General features: G+C 38.1%; 1 protein-coding gene across 4 annotated transcripts in view; it reads left to right on the top strand.

Annotated features, from left to right (window-relative positions):
- The window catches only part of TLN2 (talin 2), a 218,796-nt gene that overhangs the window by 141,509 nt on the left and 51,827 nt on the right, over positions 1-25,460 (top strand). For all 4 annotated transcript variants that reach the window (XM_075857700.1, XM_075857698.1, XM_075857699.1 and 1 more), the window contains 10 exons: positions 366-479; positions 2,230-2,364; positions 2,444-2,572; positions 3,762-3,864; positions 8,160-8,368; positions 14,055-14,174; positions 14,607-14,804; positions 21,585-21,724; positions 23,530-23,623; positions 25,051-25,140. In XM_075857700.1, coding sequence (XP_075713815.1) covers positions 366-479; positions 2,230-2,364; positions 2,444-2,572; positions 3,762-3,864; positions 8,160-8,368; positions 14,055-14,174; positions 14,607-14,804; positions 21,585-21,724; positions 23,530-23,623; positions 25,051-25,140 — 1,332 coding nt within the window. The remainder of the gene's footprint in view (positions 1-365; positions 480-2,229; positions 2,365-2,443; positions 2,573-3,761; positions 3,865-8,159; positions 8,369-14,054; positions 14,175-14,606; positions 14,805-21,584; positions 21,725-23,529; positions 23,624-25,050; positions 25,141-25,460) is intronic.

Below are 25,460 nucleotides of genomic sequence, written 5' to 3'. Positions count from 1 at the left end.
CAAATGGAAACCTTCGCTTCCGTTTGCATACCATTGATCTCAATGGTGACGGAAACTTTGCTAATGGTATCCGTTTGTCACCGTTGTCACAGGGTTCCGTTGTTTTGACGGAATCAATAGCGCAGTCAACTAAAAAAAGCCTTTTACGCAAAGAAATAATTTTTTATTTTAGAAAAAAATGCACAAAATTAGGTAGAAACTGGTTGCTATGGACAACTTCTCCACTTTTCCATTTCACCAATATTTTTTCTAAATTTCCCCCATGGAATTTCTGTAATGCACAGACCACATGGAGTATATTGTGCCGAATGTGGAAAGTGATATGTATTACTTTATTTTAACATTTGTAAAATGTGTTTCTGCAGTTTGTGGCTGACCATATTCCCCAGTTGGTACAAGGCGTAAGAGGCAGTCAAGCTCAGGCTGATGATTTGAGTGCACAACTAGCTCTCATTGTCTCCAGCCAAAACTTTCTACAGGTGAGAGAGTTTATTTTCTTTGGCGTAGTTACTCCTATGTAGGCAGTTATATACTGGTCTTGGATATGATAATGCAATATAACCCGAGCGCTTCTGCTTAATTTTAACGTTCGGTTGGGTCTCAGTGCTCGGGCCCTCACTGATCAAAACTTCTGACCCTTTAAAGAAATAGAAGCCGATAACTAATACAGATAAAGCAAGTCCTTACATGTAAAAGTCAGAAATAGCTGCTGTAAGCTGTAAATCACTTTCTATGATGAGGATAGAAGCTTCTTCAGGGTCCTGTACAGCACATGCAGTGTATAATAATTAATTAAATAGAGCCACCCTTACCTAGTGTCCAAAGAAGCAACTCATCCTGGCACAGAGTGAGGGCAGAACTTGTAGCACTGTACTGTACCTCAGAGAGGTCATATTATTCACCAGTAAAATGCCCATGGCACAGTGAGGGGTTGGATCGAACAATCAATCGCATTGCCACAGATCGACAAAGCCTATGGCATTGTATGTTGAATGTGGTTTCAAATTATGATGGTCCTGGAAAGGCCATTGTAAGTTGAAAATATTGTAACCTGATGCCATTAAGGGATCACTGTACATGTTAGCAAGGGGCAGTAAGTTTTTGGGGGAATTGGTAGCAATGCTCAGTAGGGAATTGGTTTTGTTTACAAAATTGTAATCTCCTTTGAGTTAAGTTAGGAAATCCACTTGATATATAAAATGTGTTCTGATGTGTGGTTCGTCATTCTATTGGAGATGCTTTTTGCATGCTTCGATTATATAAGAATATGCTGTAATTCTGTAGATTCCTAAGGGTATATGGCCTTTTCTTTTAAAGCCATTTAATTTTTGTTCTTAATAGCGATGGATTGTCTGACACACTAAAATCTTCTGAGATGTGACATCATTCTATCTCAGGACCTTGAATTATAAATTTTTACACATAAATCAGAGCTTTTCAAGTTGGTTTTCCCTGCAGGTATTCTTTATACAAATGGATTGCTATTTCTCATGTTTATACAGTTTGGGTTTTTTTAGATGAATTTTTCCAGATCCGTATTAGGCCTCATTTCTGCTAAGACCTATTGCATGTAAGAAATATTATAGGACTTATTTATACAGCACATTAACTGTCGTCTTGCTGCATATTCGCTTAAACAACTACTTCCACACTAGTTAAAAAGAACAAGGAGACAGTAAGGAGATGTAATGAAGGATAATGATATGATTTTCCATGATAATGTAGGAGTTAGAAATACTGGAACCCATGTTTTAACAATTACACACTAAAACACCTTTTTTTTTTCTTTTACTATTCATTTGCTTGTTTACACCTTTACAATATTTGAAGGCTGTGTGCACCTTTTGAATGTTTATTTTTTTATTATTATTATTAATAATAAATCAGTGTATTTTTTAACTTCGATGTGATCAATATTAGCAAGATCCTGTGTGTCCGAGATATGCAGGACCTGTTCTCAGTCGAACCGGCAGTTCAGCTAAACTAACGGATTCAGCTGAAAGAGAACAATACAGCTTCTATGTATTCAGGAAATATAGAAGCCGTAACATAAAAAAAAGTTTTAATAACAGCCGATTAAAGAAGTGCTTAGAATAAAAAATATATATTGATCTAATAAAAATAAAACCATTCAGGGTTTCTAAAGCCTTTAAAAAATATTTTGTTGTAATGTATGCTATATAGAAATAAGCAGAGGAAAACGTTTTGTTTTTTATATACGTAATACAGCCCGGAAGTAAGATGGTTGCTTCTGCCAAAGCTGCCGTACCCACTGTGACCGATCAAGCAGCTGCTATGCAGCTAGGTCAGTGTGCCAAGAACCTTGCAACCAGCTTGGCTGAGCTGCGTACAGCTACACAGAAGGTGCGTTACTGAGGTTTATGTACCTGTAATGGCAGAATATAAATAATACGAATTAACTTTTTGTTGTCATGTTAATTAGGCCCATGAAGCTTGTGGTCCAATGGAAATTGATTCTGCCCTGAATTCCGTCCAAACGCTTAAGAATGAATTGCAGGATGCAAAAATGGCAGCTACAGATGGGCAGCTGAAACCCCTTCCAGGAGAGACGGTACCTAATAGTCTTTTTTTTTTTTTTTTTTTTTTTATATTCACAGTCTTGTATGATGTCTTTCTCTGTCGATATGACATGATCAGGTATATACACATTTACGACTTGCCCCAAATTGAGCTCTCTTGTATTATAGAATTGCAATTGCAGTAGTTTATGCGAGAATAGCCAACCCACGAAGTCTGTAGATAATGTACAGAGCAAGACATTGTATTGCAGTGTGTGTTTCTGGTATCATAGACGTATTTGCCAATTTTCCCCAGAACAGAATGCTGGAATCTTGTTTTCAATATTCTAACATAAAGACTCTGTGGAGAACAATAGTAAATAGGATACAATAGTATTCAGCTGAATTCGATTTGCACTGGGCATTAACCGTAATGAGTAATGATCCTGGCTAGGGTTTTTTTCTACTTGTATATAATGTAAGGCAAATGCTATTATCCTAGCCCCCTGTTCACATTTGCTGTTGGCAGCATTTAATTATTGTAGATTTTACATTAGACATAAGGAAATGTTATAAAACACTATGGAGCACAGCCGGATCATTTAGAAAGCATATTTCCGTTTGGAAAAAAAAACTGTATTGTGACTGTTTTTAGTCCCATCAACTTCAAAGGAAAAAAACAAAAGCTGGGATAACAATGACATGATAGCATTTTACATGTGATACTGTTTTCTAGGAAAATATCTCTGTAATTTACTTCTTGTTATTGTCTCATGAAGTAAACCATTTTCTAGGATGGAAGGCAGCCCATCGATCAACTGATAGTCATGGGTCCGACTTTAGAAACTTGCAGCGATCAGCTGTTCTCACTCGAGACACTGCATCCAGCCATTCATTTCATGTAGTATTATATGGTGCCCATTAAAATGAATGGCTGTTCGTGTAGTACATGGACAGGACCAGGTCTGCCGCAGTGAGAGCCGCTCTTTGATAGCGGCTCTCTTCTTTGAGTAATAGAGGGGGGGAATATAATAAATATAGTGTAGGCAGGTGTAATGTCCTGTTAGAAAAGCCAGCTCATGTCAATATCTTTGTTTAATAAGTCGCTTGTTGGACATCATCATCCAAGACAAGTTAAATGAAGGAGGTATTTTTTTTATCTTGCCAGATACTGATAAGTAAATTCTTGTTAATTTCTACATATAAAAACTCTCATGTTCCTTACACTTTCTGGAACTGCAGCTGGAGAAGTGTGCCCAGGACCTTGGCAGCACATCGAAAACTGTTGGCTCCTCCATGGCTCAGTTACTTACCTGTGCAGCTCAGGGGAATGAACATTACACAGGTACAAATTTCTGTATTTAGGTCTTAAAAAAATGCAGCAACTGCTTTTATTTCCATTTTATTGATAGCACTATCAAATATTACGTTCTATCATATGTTTTAAAAGCATGGCGTTCATTATTATCCAGTTTACCTTACATTCCACCTTTAGGCTTTTCATTAAAATATGCATTCTCATTGAAAACGTGGACAGTAATTTCCGAGGAGAGTGTCTTTGTATGTTCTGATACAGTCTCTAATCACAAGCTCTCTCCATAAAGGAGGGGCCCCCCCAACATTCCCTGACCCTTATAGCCAGAAGGCCCCACAAGGGTCACCAGTACATACCGTCCCTCATTTAAGCGTAGTGATGCTTCTGTGCCCTAGGGATTGCCTGACTGCCATCCACGCATTCCAACAGAACTGGAGAAGTCTTGTGTTGCCTGTGGGTGAGGAGCCTGATGCATATGCCACCCTGCCCAAGATCTCATCAGGGCACTGCTCTCTGAACAACCCTAGTGGCATACAAAACTGAAAGGGACGTATAGTACTAGATGTCCCAGCCTACTCAGTGTCTTGAGTTATTTATCTCCCCTACTCTAATGAAATATGTACCTTTAAAGGGGTCTTCCCATAATCATTATTTTATCGTTCATTTCTATGGGACTGCCGAGCACTATCTTCGGCAGCCCCATAGAAATTAATGGAGCGGTGGCTGAAGATGGGGTTCCCAGGAACGCCTGTTCTCGTGATGGATCATACCCCCACTGATCAGATATTTATCCTGTGGATAGGTGATAAATAATGAAAACCCCTTTGAGTCAACAACCATCTAATGTCTACAGCTATCTTTCTAGTTGACTGCAGGTGCAAATTCTCTGTCAATGTCTAATTTGCTATAAATGATGAGAATTTGGACAACATGTAATCTATGCAGTTCAGTCATTCTGTTTGTTGAGTATTTGACACTATTGTGCAACTGTATTGTTCATATTACGCTTAATGCAGGGCATGGATATAGTTTAAATGCTTGAGAAATAATAATTAGGCATTATTTATTCCCATGATGTCATATGAAAAGTTACACATGAATCTGTAGCCAAGGGACTGGTTTTTAAAGGTCATCTGTTCTGAAAAGATTCCAATTGTATTGTGTAAAATAAACAGATTGAACCTGCAGAGCATTTGTATTTTGTATAATCTCTTTTAGTGCACCTCCGGTCCAACCTATGTAGACCTGATCCACACGTACTGCTGAATGTGCACGATATGTAACAATTGGTCTGCAGGTTCTGAGGAATAGTTGAATATAACCCTGGTAGCTTCTTTCTTAGATCCTCACATCATAATGTCAGTCACATTTGATGTCCATGTAAGGCAAGGAACCGTTGTAAACTCTGGCAGGGTTGATCTAGCAATATACACATTATTACATAATAAAGATGCTTAGAACAGATAAAGGGGGGCAGAAGGGATTCGCATTTATTGTGTTGAAGTCTTTATTAACCCTTACTTTTGGGTTTATGAATATATTTTAGAAATGATATTTAAGGGTTATTCCCATCTTCGACATTTATATGCCATAAATATCTGATAGATGCAGGTCTCCGCTCTAGGACCCGCACCAATGGGGGTCCCCTGATCGCCGCATTGGCTTGTTCCGCGGCAGATGGCCGCAGAATCCAGACAGGCACTAATGCGAGTTACAGAAACAACTGTTTCCGTAACAACCATACAACACAATGGAGAGAGCCGCGCATGCGCGACCTTCTTTACACTAGGAGTGCAGCAGCCGCTACACCAGACAAAACGGGGGTCAGGAGACCCCCGTTCTCGATATAGTTGTGGGTCCCAATTCGATCAGATATTTATCGTATATCCTGTTGATATGCCAAAAAAGTTTGCAATGGGAAAACCCCTTAACCATTCATTCTATTTATAGTTAGTATATTTATTTGTACATAAAGATATGTGTTGTGTCTGTACATAAACTCCTTCGCGTTATGTGCAGTATATTTACGGTACTGGAATCCGGACGTTGAGAAATTCATAAAAGTTAAATGCTATCTCTATGTAAAAAGTTTAGCATTTAAAAATACAACTTCTCTCGCAAAAAACAAGCCCTCACTCAGGTATGTCAGTGGAGAAATAAATGAGTTAAAAATGAGGCAAAAACTAAAATTTGCTGCATCCTTAGAGTATGTGCACACGTAGTGTTTTCAGGAGTAATTCAGGGCGTTTACGCCTCGAAAAACACCTGAGAAAACGGAAGCAGAACACCTACAAACATCTTCCCATTGATATCAATGGGAAATATGACGTTCTGTTCTGATGGGGCATTTTTTTTACGCCTCATTTTCAAAAAACGGTGCTTAAAAAGACGCCCGTGAAAATTAAGTGCATGTCACTTCTTGAGCCGTTTTTTGAGCCGTTTTTCATTGACTTTATAGAAAATCGGCTCCAAAAACGGTCGTAAAAAAACGCTAGTGGTTTAAAAAATGTCTGAAAATCAGGAGCTGTTTTCCCCCGTGTTTTTGGTTAAGCGTGTGCACATACCCTTGAAGGGTGAATGAGTGTACTTCTCTGTATTTCCCAAACACTCATCTGTGTGCACAGAGAGAAAGGGAAGTTAGTGGCTCATTTGTAAGTGCAGCTTTCCCTTACGAGGCCTCACTAAGCATTTTTCGTTTCTGATATAGAGTTCTTCTTTCCAAGTGACCTAAATCATCTGTTCAGAAATGAGTACATTATTCATCTGGCTTATATGATGTAACTGCGTGCATGGGAGATAAGTGTGCTTGATAAATTACTGTCCCCCTAGTAGAAATGAGACGGATTAACATAAATGAATGGAAAATAATATTGAAGTAGTATACAGATGCAACTTATCCACCCAGGAACGGCTGGTGAGACAGAATGGCACCAGTGTATCTTTCAGCTATAGAACCGACAAAGTGTAGTAATGCATTATCTGGCAGGAATCTTTTCTGATCTTAGTCCAAAATGGGAGTGTAATAAAAATGGTCTAGATAAGCACAACGTGACAAGCAGGAGAAACTGAACTAAACATGTAGAGCGGCTTTATATTATTTAGGTGGATTTATTCCATGTATGCCTGCTTATAAAGGTGCGATACTGTATAAGTATACTTATTAGCTGTGTGATCAGTGTGTACATATTGAATAAGTTGACATTTAATAGAAATCTAACCTCTTCACCTCTGTTTTCGGAATCATAGTTTGTCTCAAAAAGTTTAGTTTGTAGCAATATACAGTCTGCAAATATTAGTTTTTTTATGAGCCTATGTATTAAGAAAACAGGTCTTTTTTTCCTCGCACACAAGAAGAACACGATGTAATTTAGTTCCTTTCTGATCACTGGGTTGTGTGCAGCCAGCATTGGTATCACTAGCTTATCAGTTTATACTTTATCATAAAAAGGAGTGGTTGTTTTATTCTTGGAAATCACTTTGGCTGACTTAGGCTTCGTTCACATCTGCGTTGGGGTCCTGTTCTGACATTCTATCAGAACGGGACCCTGAACAGACAAACGGAAACCAGAGGATTCCGTTTCCATCACAATTGATTTCAACGGTGACGGATCCGGTGCCCATGGTTTCCGTTTGTCTCTGTTGTTCACCGGATCAGTCGTTTTGCCAGAAGCAATAGCGTAGTATTTTTGTACCTTAAAAATTTGCAGCTGATGCTTGGCATTCAGTACTACTGATTAGCCAAGTCCTTCTCTTGGTATGTTTTTTTCAGTAATATTTATTTAATGAGGTTGTCATGATGACGTTTTTGTAATGAAGTCGGCCTGGATCATTGGGAGTAGCGGCCACTGAAATGTAGTAATAAAGAAATGGCATCCATGTAATAAATGAATGGGCCCGGTCCACTAGAGCTGGAGCTGCTGACACACTGTGGCTCTGTACTCTAGCACATGTGACATCTATATGCCCCTGAGAGTGAAACACACTATTGCTGAGGGCGAGGTGTAAAGCTTATCTGCCAATTTACTGACCTGCCAGCTGGCACTGGTCTTTATGAAATACAATTCACTTTCTATTCCATAATTATAGATTATACATAAAAAGATAAAAAAAAGAACTGGGTCTAATACAGTTCCTTGTGGTTCACCATTGTTAACTTTATGGTGTTTTGAATGTACACTATATATAAATAATTATTTTTTTCTTGTCACTACTTCATAGATCATAGCAAAGACGTTACGGTACTTGATTTTCGCATGGACATACTTGTTTGTTATCTATCGTCTGGTATAACTTTTTTTTTTATTTTTATGTCACTTTTTGTTTAGGTGTTGCTGCAAGGGAAACTGCCCATGCTCTGAAAACCTTGGCACAGGCAGCTCGAGGGGTTGCAGCTTCTACAAGTGATCCACAGGCTGCAAATGACATGTTGGATTCCGCCAGAGACGTGATGGATGGGTCAGCTAAGCTCATCCAGGAAGCGAAGCAAGCTTTAGTGGCTCCCGGGGATGCCGAGGTCCAGCAGAGGTTGGCTCAGGTCAGAAATTTACCTGAATACTAATTACAGTAAGCCTAGCCTATGTGTTACACAGATTGCTTCAATTTGTATAGCTAAGCTTTACACTTTAGTTTTCCTTTTGGCACACTTACGTTTTGGCCTAAAAAAAATAAATGTATTGAATGGCAGGCATAAATAGTAACTGACATTAACCCCTATCCGCACGAGTAAGTAACTATACGTCGTCGCGGGAGTGTGCAACGGGAACCGGGAGGTCAGCTGTCGCCGACAGCTGGCACTCCACTCTTGCCGGTCAGCGGTCCTTTGCCGCTGATTTAGGCGAATTAACCCCTTAAATGTTTAGATCGCCGCATTTTAGGGGTTTCTAGCATATCGGCAGACCCCGGCTGGTCCTGATAGGCTTCCTGTCAGAGTGACAGGAGCTCTCTGTGTCATTTCCGATGCACACTGTCGGCGGCAAGGTGTGCATCGGGAATCGGGAGGTCAGCTGTTCCCGACAGCTGACACTCCAGTGCTGCCGATCAGCGGCTCATCGCCACTGATTTTGGCAATTCACACCTTAAATGCGGGTTTGTAGCACATTGGCAGCCCCCATGCAATTGTCGGGGTTGCTGACGTCTGTGATGGCATCCGGAGGCCAGGCAACGGCCTCCGGGTCTGCCATGTATGTAAGCCTACGAGGACCAGCCTCTAGCTGGTCCTCGTAGACTTACTGTCAGAGTGACTGACGTCACACTGACAGTTGGAATACATACACTACTAAGTAGTGTAATGTATTCCAGCAGCGATCAGAGCTGCAGGTAAAAAAAGAAAGTGTAAAAAGTTAAAAAATTTTATAAAAATGTTTTATAAAAGTGTAAAAATAAAAGTTGTTTTTTTCCTATAATAAGTAATTTATTATAGGAAAAAAATGAAAACATAAAATCAAGTACACATATTTGGTATCACCGTGTTCGTAACGACCCAAACTATGAAACTATAATGTTATTTTTCCCGCACGGTGAACGCCGCAAACAAAATAAACAAAAAACTATGCCAGCATCTCTATTTTTTGTTCACCACCCCTCCCAAGATGTAGAATAAAAAGTGATCAAAAAGTCGCATTTACCCCAAAATAGTACCAATAAAAACTACAACCTGTCCCGCAAAAAACAAGACCTCCCACAGCTTTTTTGACTAAAAAATAAAAAAGTTACGGCTCTCAGAATATAGTGTCTCAGAAAATAAATTATTTTATAGAAATGTCATTTCATTGTGCAAACGATGCAAAACATAAAAAAAACTATATACATACGGTATCACCGTAATTGTACTGACCCACAGAATAAAGTAAAACGTAATTTATTGCGCACAGTGAACGCCGTAAGAAATAAAGAATTTACAACGGCAATATTGCTGTTTTTTGGTCACCTTAGCTCTAAAAAAAAAATTGTAATAAAAAGTGATCAAGAAGTTGTATGTACCATAAAATGATACCAATAAAAGCTACAGCTCGTCCCACCAAAAATAAGCCCCTAGACCGCTCCATCGACCAAAAAATAAAAAAGTTCTGGCTCTCAGAATGTGATGATACAAAACAATTTTTTTTTTTTTTAACAAATAGTCTTTTCTTTGTAAAAGCAGTGAAATATAAAAAAAAACTATATAAATCTGGTAACACAGTAATCGTATTGAGACGCAGAATAAAATGAAATTTTGTCGTTTTTACCGCATGGTGAAAGACGTAAAAACAAAACCCCAAAAACCCCGTTTTTTTCCAATTTCAACCCACAAATAGTTTTTTTTTTTTCAGTTTCCCAGTACATTTTATGGTACTTTAAATGGTGTCAACAGAAACTACAACTCCTCCCACAAACAATAAGCCCTCACACCCCTGTATTGATCGAAAAATAAAAAAGTTATGGCTCTTGGAAGGCGGGGAGTGAAAAATTAAAAAGCAAAAAAGGATCAGTCCTGAAAGGGTTAATTAATTTCTAATAAAAAAACATTTATGACCACGTGGGGTATTGCTGTAATCAGGAGAAATTGCTTTACAAATGTTGGGGTGCTTGTTCTCTTTTAGCCCTTGTGAAAATTAAAAAATGCAACATTTTACTGGACAAAAATGTTGATATTCATTTTCACGGCCTAACTCCACAAAATTCTACAAAAAACCTTTTCGGTCAAAATTCTAACTATACCCCTAGAAAAAATCCTTGAGGGGTGTAGTTTCCAAAACGGGGTCACTTTTCGGGGGTTTCCACTGTTTTGGTCCCTCCAGGGCGTTGCAAACCCGACATGGCAGTGAAAACCAACCCAGCAAAATCTGCACTCCAAAATCCAAAAGGCGCTCCTTCCCTTCTGAGTCCTGCTGTCAGTCCAAACATCAGTTTATGACCACATATGGGGTATTGCAGTAATCGGGAGAAATTGCTTTACAAATGTTGGGCTGCTTTTTCTCCTTTATTCCTTGTAAAAATAAATAAATACTATGTTTTCGCAGAAAAAAAAGGTGATTTTCATCTTCACAGACTAATTCCACTAAATTCTGCAGGAAATCTGTGGGGTCTCAATGCTAACTATACCCCTAGAAAAACAGCTTGAGGGGTATAGTTTCCAAAATGGGGTCACTTTTGGGGGGTTTTGACTGTTTAGGCACCACAAGACCTCTTCAAACCTGACATGGTGCCTAAAATATATTCCTAAAAAAAGGAGGCCCCAAAATCCACTAGGTGCTCCTTTGCTTCTGAGGCCTGTGTTTCAGTCCATTAGGACACTAGGGCCACACGTTGGATATTTCTAAAAACTGCAGAATCTGGGCAATAAATATTGAGTTGCGTTTCTCTGGTAAAATATTCTGTGTTACAGAATAAAATGTATTACAAATGAATTTCAGCCCCAAAAATTAAATTTTGTACATTTCACCTCTACTTTGCCTTAATTCTTGTGAAACGACTAAAGGGTTAAAATTCTTTCTGAATGTTGTTTTGAATACTTTGAAGGGTGCAGTTTTCAAAATGAGGTGATTTATGGGGACTTTCTAATATATAAGGCCCTCAAAGCCACTTCAGAACTAAACTGGTCCCTGAAAAAATAGCCTTTTGAAACTTTCTTGAAAATGAGAAATTGCTGCTAAAGTTCTAAGCCTTGTAACACCCTAGAAAAATAAAAGGATATGAAAAAAACTATGCAAACATATAAAGTAGACATATAGGAAATGTTAACTAGTAACTATTTTGTGTGGTATTACTATCGGTTTTACAAGTATATACATTTAAATTTAGAAAAATGCAAATTTTCGCAAAAATTTGACGTTTTTCACAAATATTGAATTTATCGACCAAAGTTTTTCACTAAAATAAAGTACAATACGTCATGAGAAAACAATCTCAGAATCGCTTGGATAGGTAAAAGCGTTCTGAAGTTATTACCACATAAAGTGACACATGTCACGTTTGAAAAAATCATCTGTGTCCACGAGGCCAAAACAGGCTGTGTCCTGAAGGGGTTAATGGCCCTAATATTTATATTTTTATTTCTTAGGACACCTAGTACATGATTTGCCGTTGTTTTTTGGTGATAGGGTTGATTTTCCATAACATTTATTTCTATATATATATATATATATATATATATATATATATATATATGTGCATGTGTGTATATATATATATATATATATATATATATATATATATATATATATATATATATAGTGAAGGAAATAAGTATTTGATCCCTTGCTGATTTTGTAAGTTTGCCCACTGTCAAAGACATGAACAGTCTAGAATTTTTAGGCTAGGTTACTTTTACCAGTGAGAGATAGATTATATGAAAAAAAAAAAAAGAAAATCACATAGTCAAAATTATATATATTTATTTGCATTGTGCACAGAGAAATAAGTATTTGATCCCCTACCAACCATTAAGAGTTCAGCCTCCTCCAGACCAGTTACACGCTCCAAATCAATTAGGGGGCCTGCATTAAAGACAGCTGTCTTACATGGTCACCTGTATAAAAGACTCCTGTCCACAGACTCAATGAATCAGTCTGACTCTAACCTCTACAACATGGGCAAGACCAAAGAGCTTTCTAAGGATGTCAGGGACAAGATCATAGACCTGCACAAGGCTGGAATGGGCTGCAAAACCATAAGTAAGACGCTGGATGAGAAGGAGACAACTGTTGGTGCAAAGTAAGAAAATGGAAGACATACAAAATGACTGTCAATCGACATCGATCTGGGGCTCCATGCAAAATCTCACCTCGTGGGGTATCCTTGATCCTGAGGAAGGTGAGAGCTCAGCCGAAAACTACACGGGGGGAACTTGTTAATGATCTCAAGGCAGCTGGGACCACAGTCACCAAGAAAACCATTGGTAACACATTACGCCGTAATGGATTAAAATCCTGTAGTGCCCGCAAGGTCCCCCTGCTCAAGAAGGCACATGTACAGGCCCGTCTGAAGTTTGCAAATGAACATCTGGATGATTCTGAGAGTGATTGGGAGAAGGTGCTGTGGTCAGACGAGACTAAAATTGAGCTCTTTGGCATTAACTCAACTCGCCGTGTTTGGAGGAAGAGAAATGCTGCCTATGACCCAAAGAACACCGTTCCCACTGTCAAGCATGGAGGTGGAAACATTATGTTTTGGGGGTGTTTCTCTGATAAGGCCACAGGATTACTTCACCGCATCAATGGGAGAATGGATGGAGCCATGTACCGTCAAATCCTGAGTGACAACCTCCTTCCCTCCACCAGGACATTAAAAATGTCTTGTGGCTGAGTCTTCCAGCACGACAATGACCCGAAACATACAGCCAAGGCAACAAAGGAGTGGCTCAAAAAGAAGCACATTAAGGTCATGGAGTGGCCTAGCCAGTCTCCAGACCTTAATCCCATCGAAAACTTATGGAGGGAGCTGAAGATCCGAGTTGCCAAGCGAGAGCCTCGAAATCTTAATGATTTACAGATGATCTGCAAAGAGGAGTGGGCCAAAATTCCATCTAACATGTGTGAAAACCTCATCATCAACTACAAAAAAAGTCTGACTGCTGTGCTTGCCAACAAGGGTTTTGCCACCAAGTATTAAGTCTTGTTTGCCAAAGGGCTCAAATACTTATTTCTCTGTGCACAATGCAAATAAATATATATAATTTTGACAATGTGATTTTCAGTTTTTTTTTAAATATAATCTATCTCTCACTGGTAAAATTAACCTGGCCTAAAAATTCTAGACTGTTCATGTCTCTAACAGTGGGCAAACTTACAAAATCAGCAAGGGATCAAATACTTATTTCCTTCACTGTGTATGTATGTATGTATGTATATATGTGTATGTATATGTGTGCATATATATATATATATATATATATATAAATAAATTTATTGGTATTTGGCGTGGAGTATGCAATAAAGATATGTTTAGCAATGGGTGATGGGTATGGTTTAGATATTTTTTTCGTTTTTCAATGTATAAATTATGTGGTTGGTCACATAATTTATACAGGTCCAGGAGAGGCAGTGCAAAAATATAAACGACAGAAGCAATTAAAAAAGCACTTGTCTCCTCTCTAGGTCAGGCTATTTTTGACAACTGGGTATTCCGACCTGCTTCTATTTAACTGCAGGAGCAGAGGCTTTAAACCCACACCATACATTTACAATGTGTGAACATCAACAGATTAATTAAATGACTTCCTATCACTTATTATGTTTTTCCAGGTGGCTAAATCCGTCTCTCATTCACTGAATAACTGTGTGAATTGCCTTCCGGGGCAGAAGGATGTAGACATGGCTCTTAAGAGCATTGGAGAATCCAGTAAGAAGTTGCTTGTTGATTCGGTGAGTGTTTGTCTCTGGCGTTGTAGTTTTTGTTTTGGGGGGTTTTGGCAATGAACAAGTACCTGTCACTTTGTACTTCTCTTTGCATCGTACGGCTTTCATGATTGGACACAAGGCTAGGTGGAGTGAGCACTATTGGAATATGACATTATCAGAGATTTGTGCATTTTTATATAATGGCATATATTTTTGAAGAAGTACAGAGCCCAGCTACAAGTAAAGCAGAGACATGGATAACTAGATTGTTATCTTGGATGAGGCCCTGTGCTCACTTTACAACCCAATGAATGCTGTATAGCCAGTACTATGTAGAGAGAGTCTTTCTTGCCTCATGGCAACTCTGTATATACTACTATTCAATTACACATTGCATTACAGACCCTTCTTCTTATTCTTTAAAATGGCAATGACATGTTTGGACTATCCGTTTAGCTTCCTCCCAGCACCAAGTCTTTCCAAGAGGCACAGAGTGGATTGAACCAGGCAGCAGAGGATCTGAACCAGGCAGCTGGAGAGGTGGTACATGCTTCCCGAGGGCAAAGTGGGGAGTTGGCTGCTGCTTCTGGAAAATTTAGTGACGATTTTGATGAGTTCCTCGATGCCGGAATTGAAATGGCTGGACAGACACAGGTCAGATTATGATACTGATATTTGCTTTTTTTCCTATTTTTTTTTTTATTCTTTTTTTTTTTTAAATCTAACTTTTTTTATTTTTATTTTCCAACATAAGATGAACATCACACACAAAAAAAAAAAAGAAAACAATAGACAAAAATCTGTTGATTTTAACATAACTATACAAAAACGATTAAGTATTAAGTTGTTTTTTCGATTATTCAACAAATACAATAAAAACATTAGAGGAAAAAAAAAAAAAAGGGAGGAGACAGAAGGAAGAAAAAAGAAAGGAGGAAGGCTACCGAATACCAGAAAGGCAGTTACAATTTTTTCCCAAAGTAATTGAACTAGTTTTAAACTGCCTTAATAACATTACTGGACTTTGTCTTTATAGTCTACTATAGCTCCAATTCATCAATATTGCTAGATCCTTATAGCTATATCCTAATGTCATTACACCTAACAATTAGAAAAGGTTCTATAATCTTACTAGGATCATCAATCTAAGGGGGAAATGGTCTTGAGATGTTATAGTCTGACCATAGCGTCCAGTTACTTAAGAATTTCCCATATGAATTAGATCGAATCGCTACCATTTTTTCCATGGTGTAATCAAATTGAACAAGATTTATTAACTCAGTGATCATAATAGGGTTTGAAGATTTCCAAGACCTGGCTATCAACAATCTAGCTGCAAGAATAATATGCCCTGTTATACAACTTAGCTCTCTAGGAATATCAACCAGACCAATAAAACACAACGCCAATGCAGGGGAGGGACATATTGTATGACTTATAATGGTGGACAAAAATACAAAGGTAGCTTTCCAAAAGCTAAAAACTAAAGGGCAGTTCCACCACACATGCATGTAATCACCTAACATGCCACAGTTTCTCCAACAAAGGGGAGAGTAAGAAGGATTACATTTGGTCAACGATGTTGGAGTTCTATACCATCTGAGCAGTATTTTGTGTGCTATTTCTCTGTGACTCTCTCCTTTAGAAATTTTAGAGGGCCAATTCATCGCCTGATGCCATTCTGCTAAAGTGATAACCAAATTCAAATCCACCTCCCATTTGAGCAGATACCCTGGTTTAATTAGTCTCTGAAAATTAGAAATGGTAGAATAAAACCATGAAATGCACTTCATTTTCTGTGCAGCGCAGTTGAAAACTACAAATGCACTTTTTGGGAACATTCGCCCATCCAGGTTCCTACTACCGTATATGTCGGCGTATAAGACGACTGGGCGTATAAGACGACCCCCAACTTTTACCCTTAAAATATAGAATTTAAGATATACTCACCATTTCGTGCAGGAGCGCTTCACTATGGCCATCGGCGGCAGGACCCAGGACTCTGTCTCTTTGAACTCGCGCATGCGCAGATAGGCGAGGTACATGATGGGGTTAATTACTATTAATGTGAGGAACATGGAGGGTAAATTCATCGCACCTCGCGCCTCACATTAATAAGTGAATGAAAGCCGTGTTTATTTCATTTTTTTGCAGCGTACACATCATAAATGATGCAAAAACATTGTTGTCCGCGCCATTACTGAATGTGTGTATTTTATGTATTGAGACTTATTTTAATGTTTATTGTAAAAAAGGTGAAGGTGTATTTTTTTTAAAATGTAACCATACTTTGTTTTTACTTTATTTTTAAACTTTAATGTACTGACATATATCAGATATGTGCCAGTACATTAGCCTGTGGACGGATAGCACACAGGCAGTTGTTAGGACATACTTGGGTATATCCTAACAACAAGAGATATGGTCAGACAGCCCTGGGGTCCGTCAATAGACCCTGGGCTGTCTGCCCATATATGGTATGGCCCTCGATCGCGTCACAGGAATTCCCTGTGACGCGATCCAGGGGCATCCCCCCTTCTCACTTTCCCCTGAATGCTGCAGTCAGCTGTGATCGCAGCATTCACGGGAATAACGGCGGAGATGAGAGGTTCTCTGATCTCCGGCGTTATAGAGCGGGGCTGCGGCTGTGTAATACAGCCATTGCCCCGCTCCTGACAGGCAGTGCGCGCGCGGTCAGCATGAGGAGATGCGGCCGGCGCTGCACTAATGAGCGGCAGTTCAGGCACTGAAGACAACATGGGGGTGCTTTGTAGCGCGCCCGCCATGTTCTGTCTTCAGTGCCGCAGATCATTAGTGCAGCGCCGGCCGCATCACATGATGCTGACCCCGCGCGCATATGTCAGGACTCAGGAGCGGGGCTGTGGCTGAATTACACAGCCGCAGCCCCGCTCTCATAGTCATGTGTACTATACTGAGCTGTGCGGCTGCAACGTGCATCCCTAATATCCGACAATATCCGGCATATAAGACGACCCCACACTTTTGACATTTTTTTAAGGGTGTAGAAAGTCGTCTTGTACGCCGATATATACGGTACTTAGAATATGACGGATCTGAAAGTATTTGTACAGATCGTGAGTAGGTATATCATATAATTCAACCTATTTGTTAAAGGGCAACATACCCTTTGAATCGTAAAGGGATCCTATCGTAACTATCCCGACTGCTTCCCATTTTGGTACATTTAAATCCTGCAAGAAGGAAGAGAGATACCGGAGGGGTAATAGCCGGAGAGGAAGACATTCATCCTTTGGGGTATGTGAAATCAGATATTGCCAAGAGGCTATAGAAGCAACAATCGAAAGCATCTTTATATTCCTATATAGTCTCTTAGAACAATCTAATGACAAAAGAGAAATTAGGGGAGCCCCCAGTGTGGCCCTTTCAATTTCTACCCATTTCAAATCATTATACCTACCCCACCAATGGTAAATCTGACTAAGGACCGTAGAGTGAAAATATCGCCCGATATCAGGTACCCCCATCCCCCCTGAGGACCAGGAGCGAGACATAGTAGAAAATAGAATCCTGGGATTTTTACCAGCCCATATAAAATCCGTAAGTAACTTTTGAAGTCTCGAGAGGTAATTAGTAGTGAGTGGAATAATTACTGTACGGAATACATATAGTATTATAGGCAGGATCATCATCTTAACAATAGCAATTTTCCCGGCCCAAGAGATCATTGGTTTAGAAAAATTGTCCGCTAGTTTTGATACCTTAAGTAAAAGCGGAAGATAGTTCTTTGAAAATAATGTTGAACTCGAATTTGTAATAAAGATGCCTAGGTATGTAATGCTCTCTTTACTCCACTCAAAAGGAAAGCGTACAATTAAAGAAGTTTTTATTGCCTGGTCTAATCCAATCCCCATCATTATAGACTTATTTGGGTTAACTTTATAATATGAAATTTTACTAAATTTGGAAAGCGTGTCTTGAATAGTAAGTAGAGAGTTAAAGGGATCGGAGACCATCAAAAGGACGTCGTCCGCATACAGACCGATTTTATGGACTTTAGATCCCACTTTGATGCCGTGAATTTTTATATTAAGTCTTATTGCTTCTGCTAAAGGTTCCATTGCTAGAGCAAACACGATTGGGGAAAGTGGGCAACCTTGTCGAGTACCGTTCGTTATTAAAAAAGGGTCAGAGAGAAATCCAGCGGAAAGAACTCTTGCTGAAGGGGACAAGTATAGTGCCAAAATTGACGATTTTATTCGTCCCTTAATGACAAAATGTTCAAAAATTTTGGACAGGTAACCCCAATGTACTCTGTCAAATGCCTTCTCCGCATCTAAGGAAAGAAGCAGAGAGGGCGTTCTCCTGGTCTCCACGCACTGGATTATTTTTTTTATTCTATATAATGCACAAGACAATAAAAAAAAACCCTCAAAGGCAACAGATTTAGATTTCTTCTCCCAATAGAAATGGGACAATAAATTCAAAACTTTTTGTGTGTTCTCATTTCGTGTAGCAGACTTTCGTGAACATCCAAATATGTTCAGTTCTATTGCAGTTTTCTTCCTGGTTAATGTTTATTTGCATCTGTATTTCTTAACCCGTTAGTGACCGGCCCATCGTGTTTCTACGTCGGTCACTAACGGGCCTTATTCCGATGCCATAGACTTTTTACGTCGCGGCATCGGAATAAGTTTACAGAGCAGGGAGCTGTCAAATCTCCCTGCTCTCAGCTGCTAGAGGCAGCTGAGGGCTGGGAGCGTCCCTGCTCTGCCGTGTGAGATCGATATTAGTATCGATCTCACACGTTTGACCCCTCAGATGCGGTGCTCAATAGCGAGCACCGCATCTGAGTGGTTTTGGAGAGAGGGAGGGAGCTCCCTCTCTCCCCCACCGACACCCGGCGATACGATCGCCGAGTGTCTGTGTCTCTAATGGCAGCCGGGGGTCTAATAAAGGCCCCCAGGTCTGCCTGGAGTGAATGGCTGTTAGATCATGCCGCAGGCATGACCTAGCATATGCCTGTCCGTGTTAAATGGACAGGCAGTAATACACTGCAATACAAAAGTATTGCAGTGTATTATAATAGCGATCGGAGAATCGCATATTATAGTCCCCTAATGGGACTAGTGTAAAAATGAAAAAAAAGTTTAAAGTTAATTTTAAAAAAAATGTGAGAAAAATGAAAAACCCAGCTTTTCCCCTTACAAAATGCTTTACTATTAAAAAAACAAAATAAAGTTAAAAAGTTACACATATTTGGTATCGCCGCGTCCGTAATGACCCCGACTATAAATCTATTACATTATTTAACCCGCACGGTGAACGCCGTAAAAAAATTAATAAAAAACTATGGAAAAATTGCTGTTTTCTGTGAATACTGACTTTAAAAAAATGTGATAAAAAGTGATCAAAAAGTTGCATCTACTCCAAAATGGTACCAATAAAAACTACAAGTCGTCCCGCAAAAAAAAAGCCCTCATACAACCGCATCGGCGGAAAAATAAAAACTTTACGGCTCTTCAAATATGGAGACACAAAAACAAATATTTTGAAAAAAAAGCGTTTTTACTGTGTAAAAGTAGTAAAACATACAAAAACTATACAAATTTGGTATCGTTGCAATCGTAACAACCCGCTGAATAAAGTTATTGTGTGTATTTATACCACACGGTAAACGGCGTAGATTTAGGACGCAAAAAAGAGTGGCGAAATGTCAGATTTTTTTCTATTCCCCCCCCAAAAAAAAGTTAATAAAAGTTAATCAATAAATAATATGTACCTAAAAATGGTGCTATTAAAAAATACAACTTGTCCCGCAAAAAACAAGATCTTATACAGCTATGTCGACGCAAAAATAAAAAGGTTATAGCTCTTGGAATGCGACGATTGAAAAACGTAAAAAACAGCTTGGTCATTAAGGTCCAAAATAGGCTGGTCATTAAGGGGTTAATGGTACAGATATACAGTATAAAGGTAATAATATTATTGTGGGATGTTAGGGAAACAGGACAGACGGAATCATTTCATATATACAGTTGAGTAAAGAAATTCAAATGGGCGGTTGCTATGGTACACAGACCTAAAAATCTGATCATAGGAGAACGCTATATCTTAAGTGTTGCTATATGCTGGCGTACAAAAGATCTCTACTAAAACATCAGGCGGTTGCTGAGGAATGGAATAGAGCATGATTGATTATAATGTCATTAACATATTTGTGCTGGTTATAAAGTACATGTACATGGTATAAATTCATACCATATATTCAATATTCATTTTAATCATGTAAAGGTGTAATATAAAAACGTAAATCTTGCACTACTTTAATTATAAAATTGACAACGTATTATTGATTATTCTTAATAGCTTTAGGTAAAATGAGCACAAGATGTTAAAAATGGTCATAGGTCCTGTTAAAATTGTCACTGTATGTTACTGTTCTTCCATTAACAGCACTTAATGTACCCCAGATTCCTCCATCATGAATACATTTGTGATTGGCAGTTTGACAGCCGTCCACACTGTCCCGAAGTGGTATCAGTTGTGCTAACCACTATTAAAAGCTCAACACAGAAATTGTCGCCATTACCCGTATACCCCTGAAAACGCCACTTCATGGCAAAAAAAAAATATTGTTCCTGTTACCATTTAGGCCTTATTTACACAAATTTATATCACGTCCGCGTGCGGCCTGTTTAAATAACTGACAGCACACTGAACATTGCAATTCAATGGGGCTATTCACACATCCATGTTTTCTTACAAGTCGTGTGTCCGTTTTGTAAAATGCACCGCATGTCCTATTCTGGAGCATTTTTGTGGATCAGATTCACCCATTGAAGTCTATGGGTGTGTGAAAAACATGGACAGCACAAGCATCAGTTGCTAAAGAAATGCAGAGAAAAAAAAGTGAATCCTGGAAGTGCTTGCAGAAGAGAAACACTCTGAGCTACAATGGAAAGCCTTCCTTCTATGAGCCAGAAAGGACCGCTTCTATAGTAGTCTATATATAGTCTTCATGAGACACAAACCCTTTCAGTAACGTATTTTATAGTTCCAGGTTATTTCGTTTTTTATGTTCAATAGAAAGTCCTCTTAGAGGAAATTGTTACTAAATTCATTTAAACCCTGGGGGGTTTTTTTCTATTTTTTTTTTGTGATTATGTCCCTTTAATTTTTTGACCTGGAACCATAGTTAAATTGGTAAGTGGATAAGACCTTAGCTTGAATGCATGACCTGCTCACAATGTGATCAGACTCTAAACATTAATGGTTTAAGAATTTGGTACTAAGACCTGTATGTCCAACATGAGAATTTGTCTATTTGAAGGCACTGGGAAGGAGAGTAGCAGAAATGACAGAAACTTCTACATCCAGGCATTGTGTCTCTTACACCTGTGTGTCTGCACTGCTCTTGTGGATTCACCAAGTGTTGTTGCAAACTTTTTACAGAATAAAGATGACCAGATTCAAGTTATAGGGAACCTGAAAACCATCTCCATGGCCTCCAGCAAACTGCTCCTTGCCGCAAAGTCTCTTTCTGTAGATTCTGGAGCTCCAAGTGCCAAAAATCTCCTGGCAGCTGCTGCAAGGTGAGAGTCAGAAATTGCATGACTATCACAGTTTAGTTACCCACCTGGCTTTTATTGTTACGTGTCTTTCCATTCTGATTTACAGATCTCTTTTATTGTTACGTATATTTCCATTCTGATTTACAGATATTTTATTGTTACGTGTCTTTCCATTCTGATTTACAGATATTTTATTGTTACGTGTATTTCCATTCTGATTTACAGATATTTTATTGTTACGTGTACTTCCAGTCTGATTTACAGATCTTTTATTGTTACGTGTCTTTCCATTCTTATTTACAGATCTTTTATTGTTACGTGTCTTTCCATTCTGATTTACAGATCTCCTTTATTGTTACGTGTATTTCCATTCTGATTTACAGATCTCCTTTTTTATTGTTACGTGTCTTTCCATTCTGATTTACAGATCTCCTTTATTGTTACGTGTCTTTCCATTCTGATTTACAGATCTCCTTTATTGTTACGTGTCTTTCCATTCTGATTTACAGATCTCCTTTATTGTTACGTGTCTTTCCATTCTGATTTACAGATCTCTTTTATTGTTACGTGTATTTCCATTCTGATTTACAGATATTTTATTGTTACGTGTACTTCCAGTCTGATTTACAGATCTCTTTTATTGTTACGTGTCTTTCCATTCTGATTTACAGATCTCCTTTATTGTTACGTGTCTTTCCATTCTGATTTACAGATCTCTTTTATTGTTACGTATATTTCCATTCTGATTTACAGATCTCTTTTATTGTTACGTGTATTTCCATTCTGATTTACAGATATTTTATTGTTACGTGTCTTTCCATTCTGATTTACAGATATTTTATTGTTACGTGTCTTTCCATTCTGATTTACAGATATTTTATTGTTACGTGTCTTTCCATTCTGATTTACAGATATTTTATTGATACATGTCTTTCCATTCTGATTTACAGATCTCTTTTATTGATACGTATATTTCCATTCTGATTTACAGATCTTTTATTGTTACGTGTCTTTCCATTCTGGTATACAGATCTCCTTTATTGTTACATGTCTTTCCATTCTGATTTACAGATCTCCTTTATTGTTACGTGTCTTTCCATTCTGATTTACAGATCTCTTTTATTGTTACGTATATTTCCATTCTGATTTACAGATCTCTTTTATTGTTACGTGTATTTCCATTCTGATTTACAGATATTTTATTGTTACATGTCTTTCCATTCTGATTTACAGATATTTTATTGTTACGTGTCTTTCCATTCTGATTTACAGATATTTTATTGATACGTGTCTTTCCATTCTGATTTACAGATCTTTTATTGATACGTGTCTTTCCATTCTGATTTACAGATCTTTTATTGTTACGTGTCTTTCCATTCTGATTTACAGATCTCTTTTATTGTTACGTGTCTTTCCATTCTGATTTACAGATCTCTTTTATTGATACGTGTCTTTCCATTCTGATTTACAGATCTCTTTTATTGTTACGTGTACTTCCAGTCTGATATACAGATCTTTTTTATTGTTACGTATATTTCCATTCTGATTTACAGATCTCTTTTATTGATACGTGTCTTTCCATTCTGATTTACAGATCTCTTTTATTGTTACGTGTATTTCCATTCTGATTTACAGATGTTCTTGGTATTCAAACCACCATTCTCATCTTGCGGTTTATTTCTCTTGTTCTTTATCCTATATTATGTAATTATAATTTTTTTCGTTATCACAAAATGGTTGAATGCTACACAAAGGTCTACTTTCCGTTTGCATAAACATATACATGAGAACCTGCATTTTACTGAATCTACTTTGTGTGTTTCCAGGGCCGTGACAGAGAGCATAAACCAGCTGATCACCATATGCACCCAGCAAGCACCAGGACAGAAAGAATGCGACAATGCTCTGCGTGAGCTGGAGGTCTGTTATTTGATTTTAGCACTTGATATACCACCTAGGGAACTAGTATATTTACATAACCCCTATCTCCCAGCTATGCAAGTGCCAATAAATTGTACACTCTATTCTGGTTGAAAATAGATTGCACTTGGACAGTCTCATTCAACGTAAGTTAGCAAACACATAAATAGATATATTTTTTTTTAAACAAGGAATTTTCTGGAAGAAATAAGTGTTTTCTAAATCCGTAACTAGAGAAGAAAGGCATTGAAATATATATATATATATATGGGATCATTCACAGCAATAGATGCATTTAGTCATTCACCAAAATTTCCTAAAAGTATTATTGCCAGGTGATGAAGAAACCATTACATTATTTTGTTTTACTTTTTCTATAATGTTTTTACTTAAAGGGAAGCTCCCCTCTGGAGCCTCTGGAATTATCACATAAGGGAATTTCATATTTAGCAATTCCATTATATATTGTTATCGGGGGCCTGTGAAAGCTGCCATCATGTCAGATCAGCGATCACATACTATTTTTGTGTGTGTTTTCTGTACATTGTAAAAGCTTTGTTCTTTCTGTAGTCACAATTACATTGTAGCAGCTTGTAGCTGTTATCTCCTGACACATTTTTTTTTCCATTCCTGAAAATGTCAGCCATCTATTTTTTACCTATATCTATATAGATTGTATTAAACAGGAGCAGTAAGCTTCTGCCAGGATAAGAAAGATGTAAAGTTGGAAATGATGCTTCATGTGAAATAAAAAGAGAAATACACATTTCAGTTCCACAATTATAAAGCCTGATCATCACTGCTAGAAACAGTTTTTTAACTGAGTTTTTCTTTAAATGTTAAGTTATTCTGAAATATTCTTCTTATTAGTTAGAAATGACTATACATTTCTTTGGAAGGAGGTAAAAAGATTTTCCCAGCATATTCACTTTTGGCAATTGACCCAGAATATCTTGATTCTTCCACATAAATGCTCTTTTTGTTTTACTTTGTTATACCACTTTATACTTCTTAATACTACTGTGGTCTATTTATTCGTTTATTTTTTGTTAATTCAATATATGGGCTTATGTCTATATTGTATTAATTTTTATCATAGCAGTATTTTGTACTATGATTTACGCTAGGGCTACAATGCAAGATCGCTTTGTCGCCCTGCCTGCATTGTAGATAATGTGTCAATGTGGTGGCGTTTTTTTGTGAACGTTGGGTCGTGGCAACCTGCAGGTTGCAACACGGCTACATTGATTTTCATTATCTGCAATATAGGCAGGGCGACAAAGTGATCTTTGGTGGCGTGATCTGACCAAGTCGCTGTGTAGCCCTAGCCTTACACATTTAATGTGTTTTCAAATTCATAATTAATTGCTCATTGAGAAATTATCGCATTTGTGCTTTATTTTTTTTTTCCCCCTCCTTTGTTTTAGACTGTGAAAGGAATGCTTGAGAATCCCAATGAGCCAGTCAGTGACCTGTCTTATTTTGACTGCATTGAAAGTGTTATGGAGAATTCTAAGGTAACAAATTGAACATAGTTTTTTCTGCACACAACAGCATTGTTAATAAGGTTGAAAAGAGACATCTAAGTCAAACAATTATCCTAGATTGTTGATCAAGATGAAGGAAACAAATCCCTATGAGTCCTCACATGAGGGGAACAAAATTTCCCAGTTTGGCAATGACAAGAAGTCCCTGGATAACTACCTATTTAAAGTGCTCTACTAAAGATATAGTTTATACTATAATGTCTAAGGCTGGATTCACACGAGCATGTTCCGTCCGTAATGGACGGAACGTATTTCGGCCGCAAGTCCCGGACCGAACACACTGCAGGGAG

Source organism: Rhinoderma darwinii, chromosome 3 (assembly GCF_050947455.1).
Source record: "Rhinoderma darwinii isolate aRhiDar2 chromosome 3, aRhiDar2.hap1, whole genome shotgun sequence".
Taxonomy (NCBI): Eukaryota; Metazoa; Chordata; class Amphibia; order Anura; family Rhinodermatidae; genus Rhinoderma; species Rhinoderma darwinii.
This window is presented reverse-complemented; position numbering and strand designations above follow the sequence as displayed.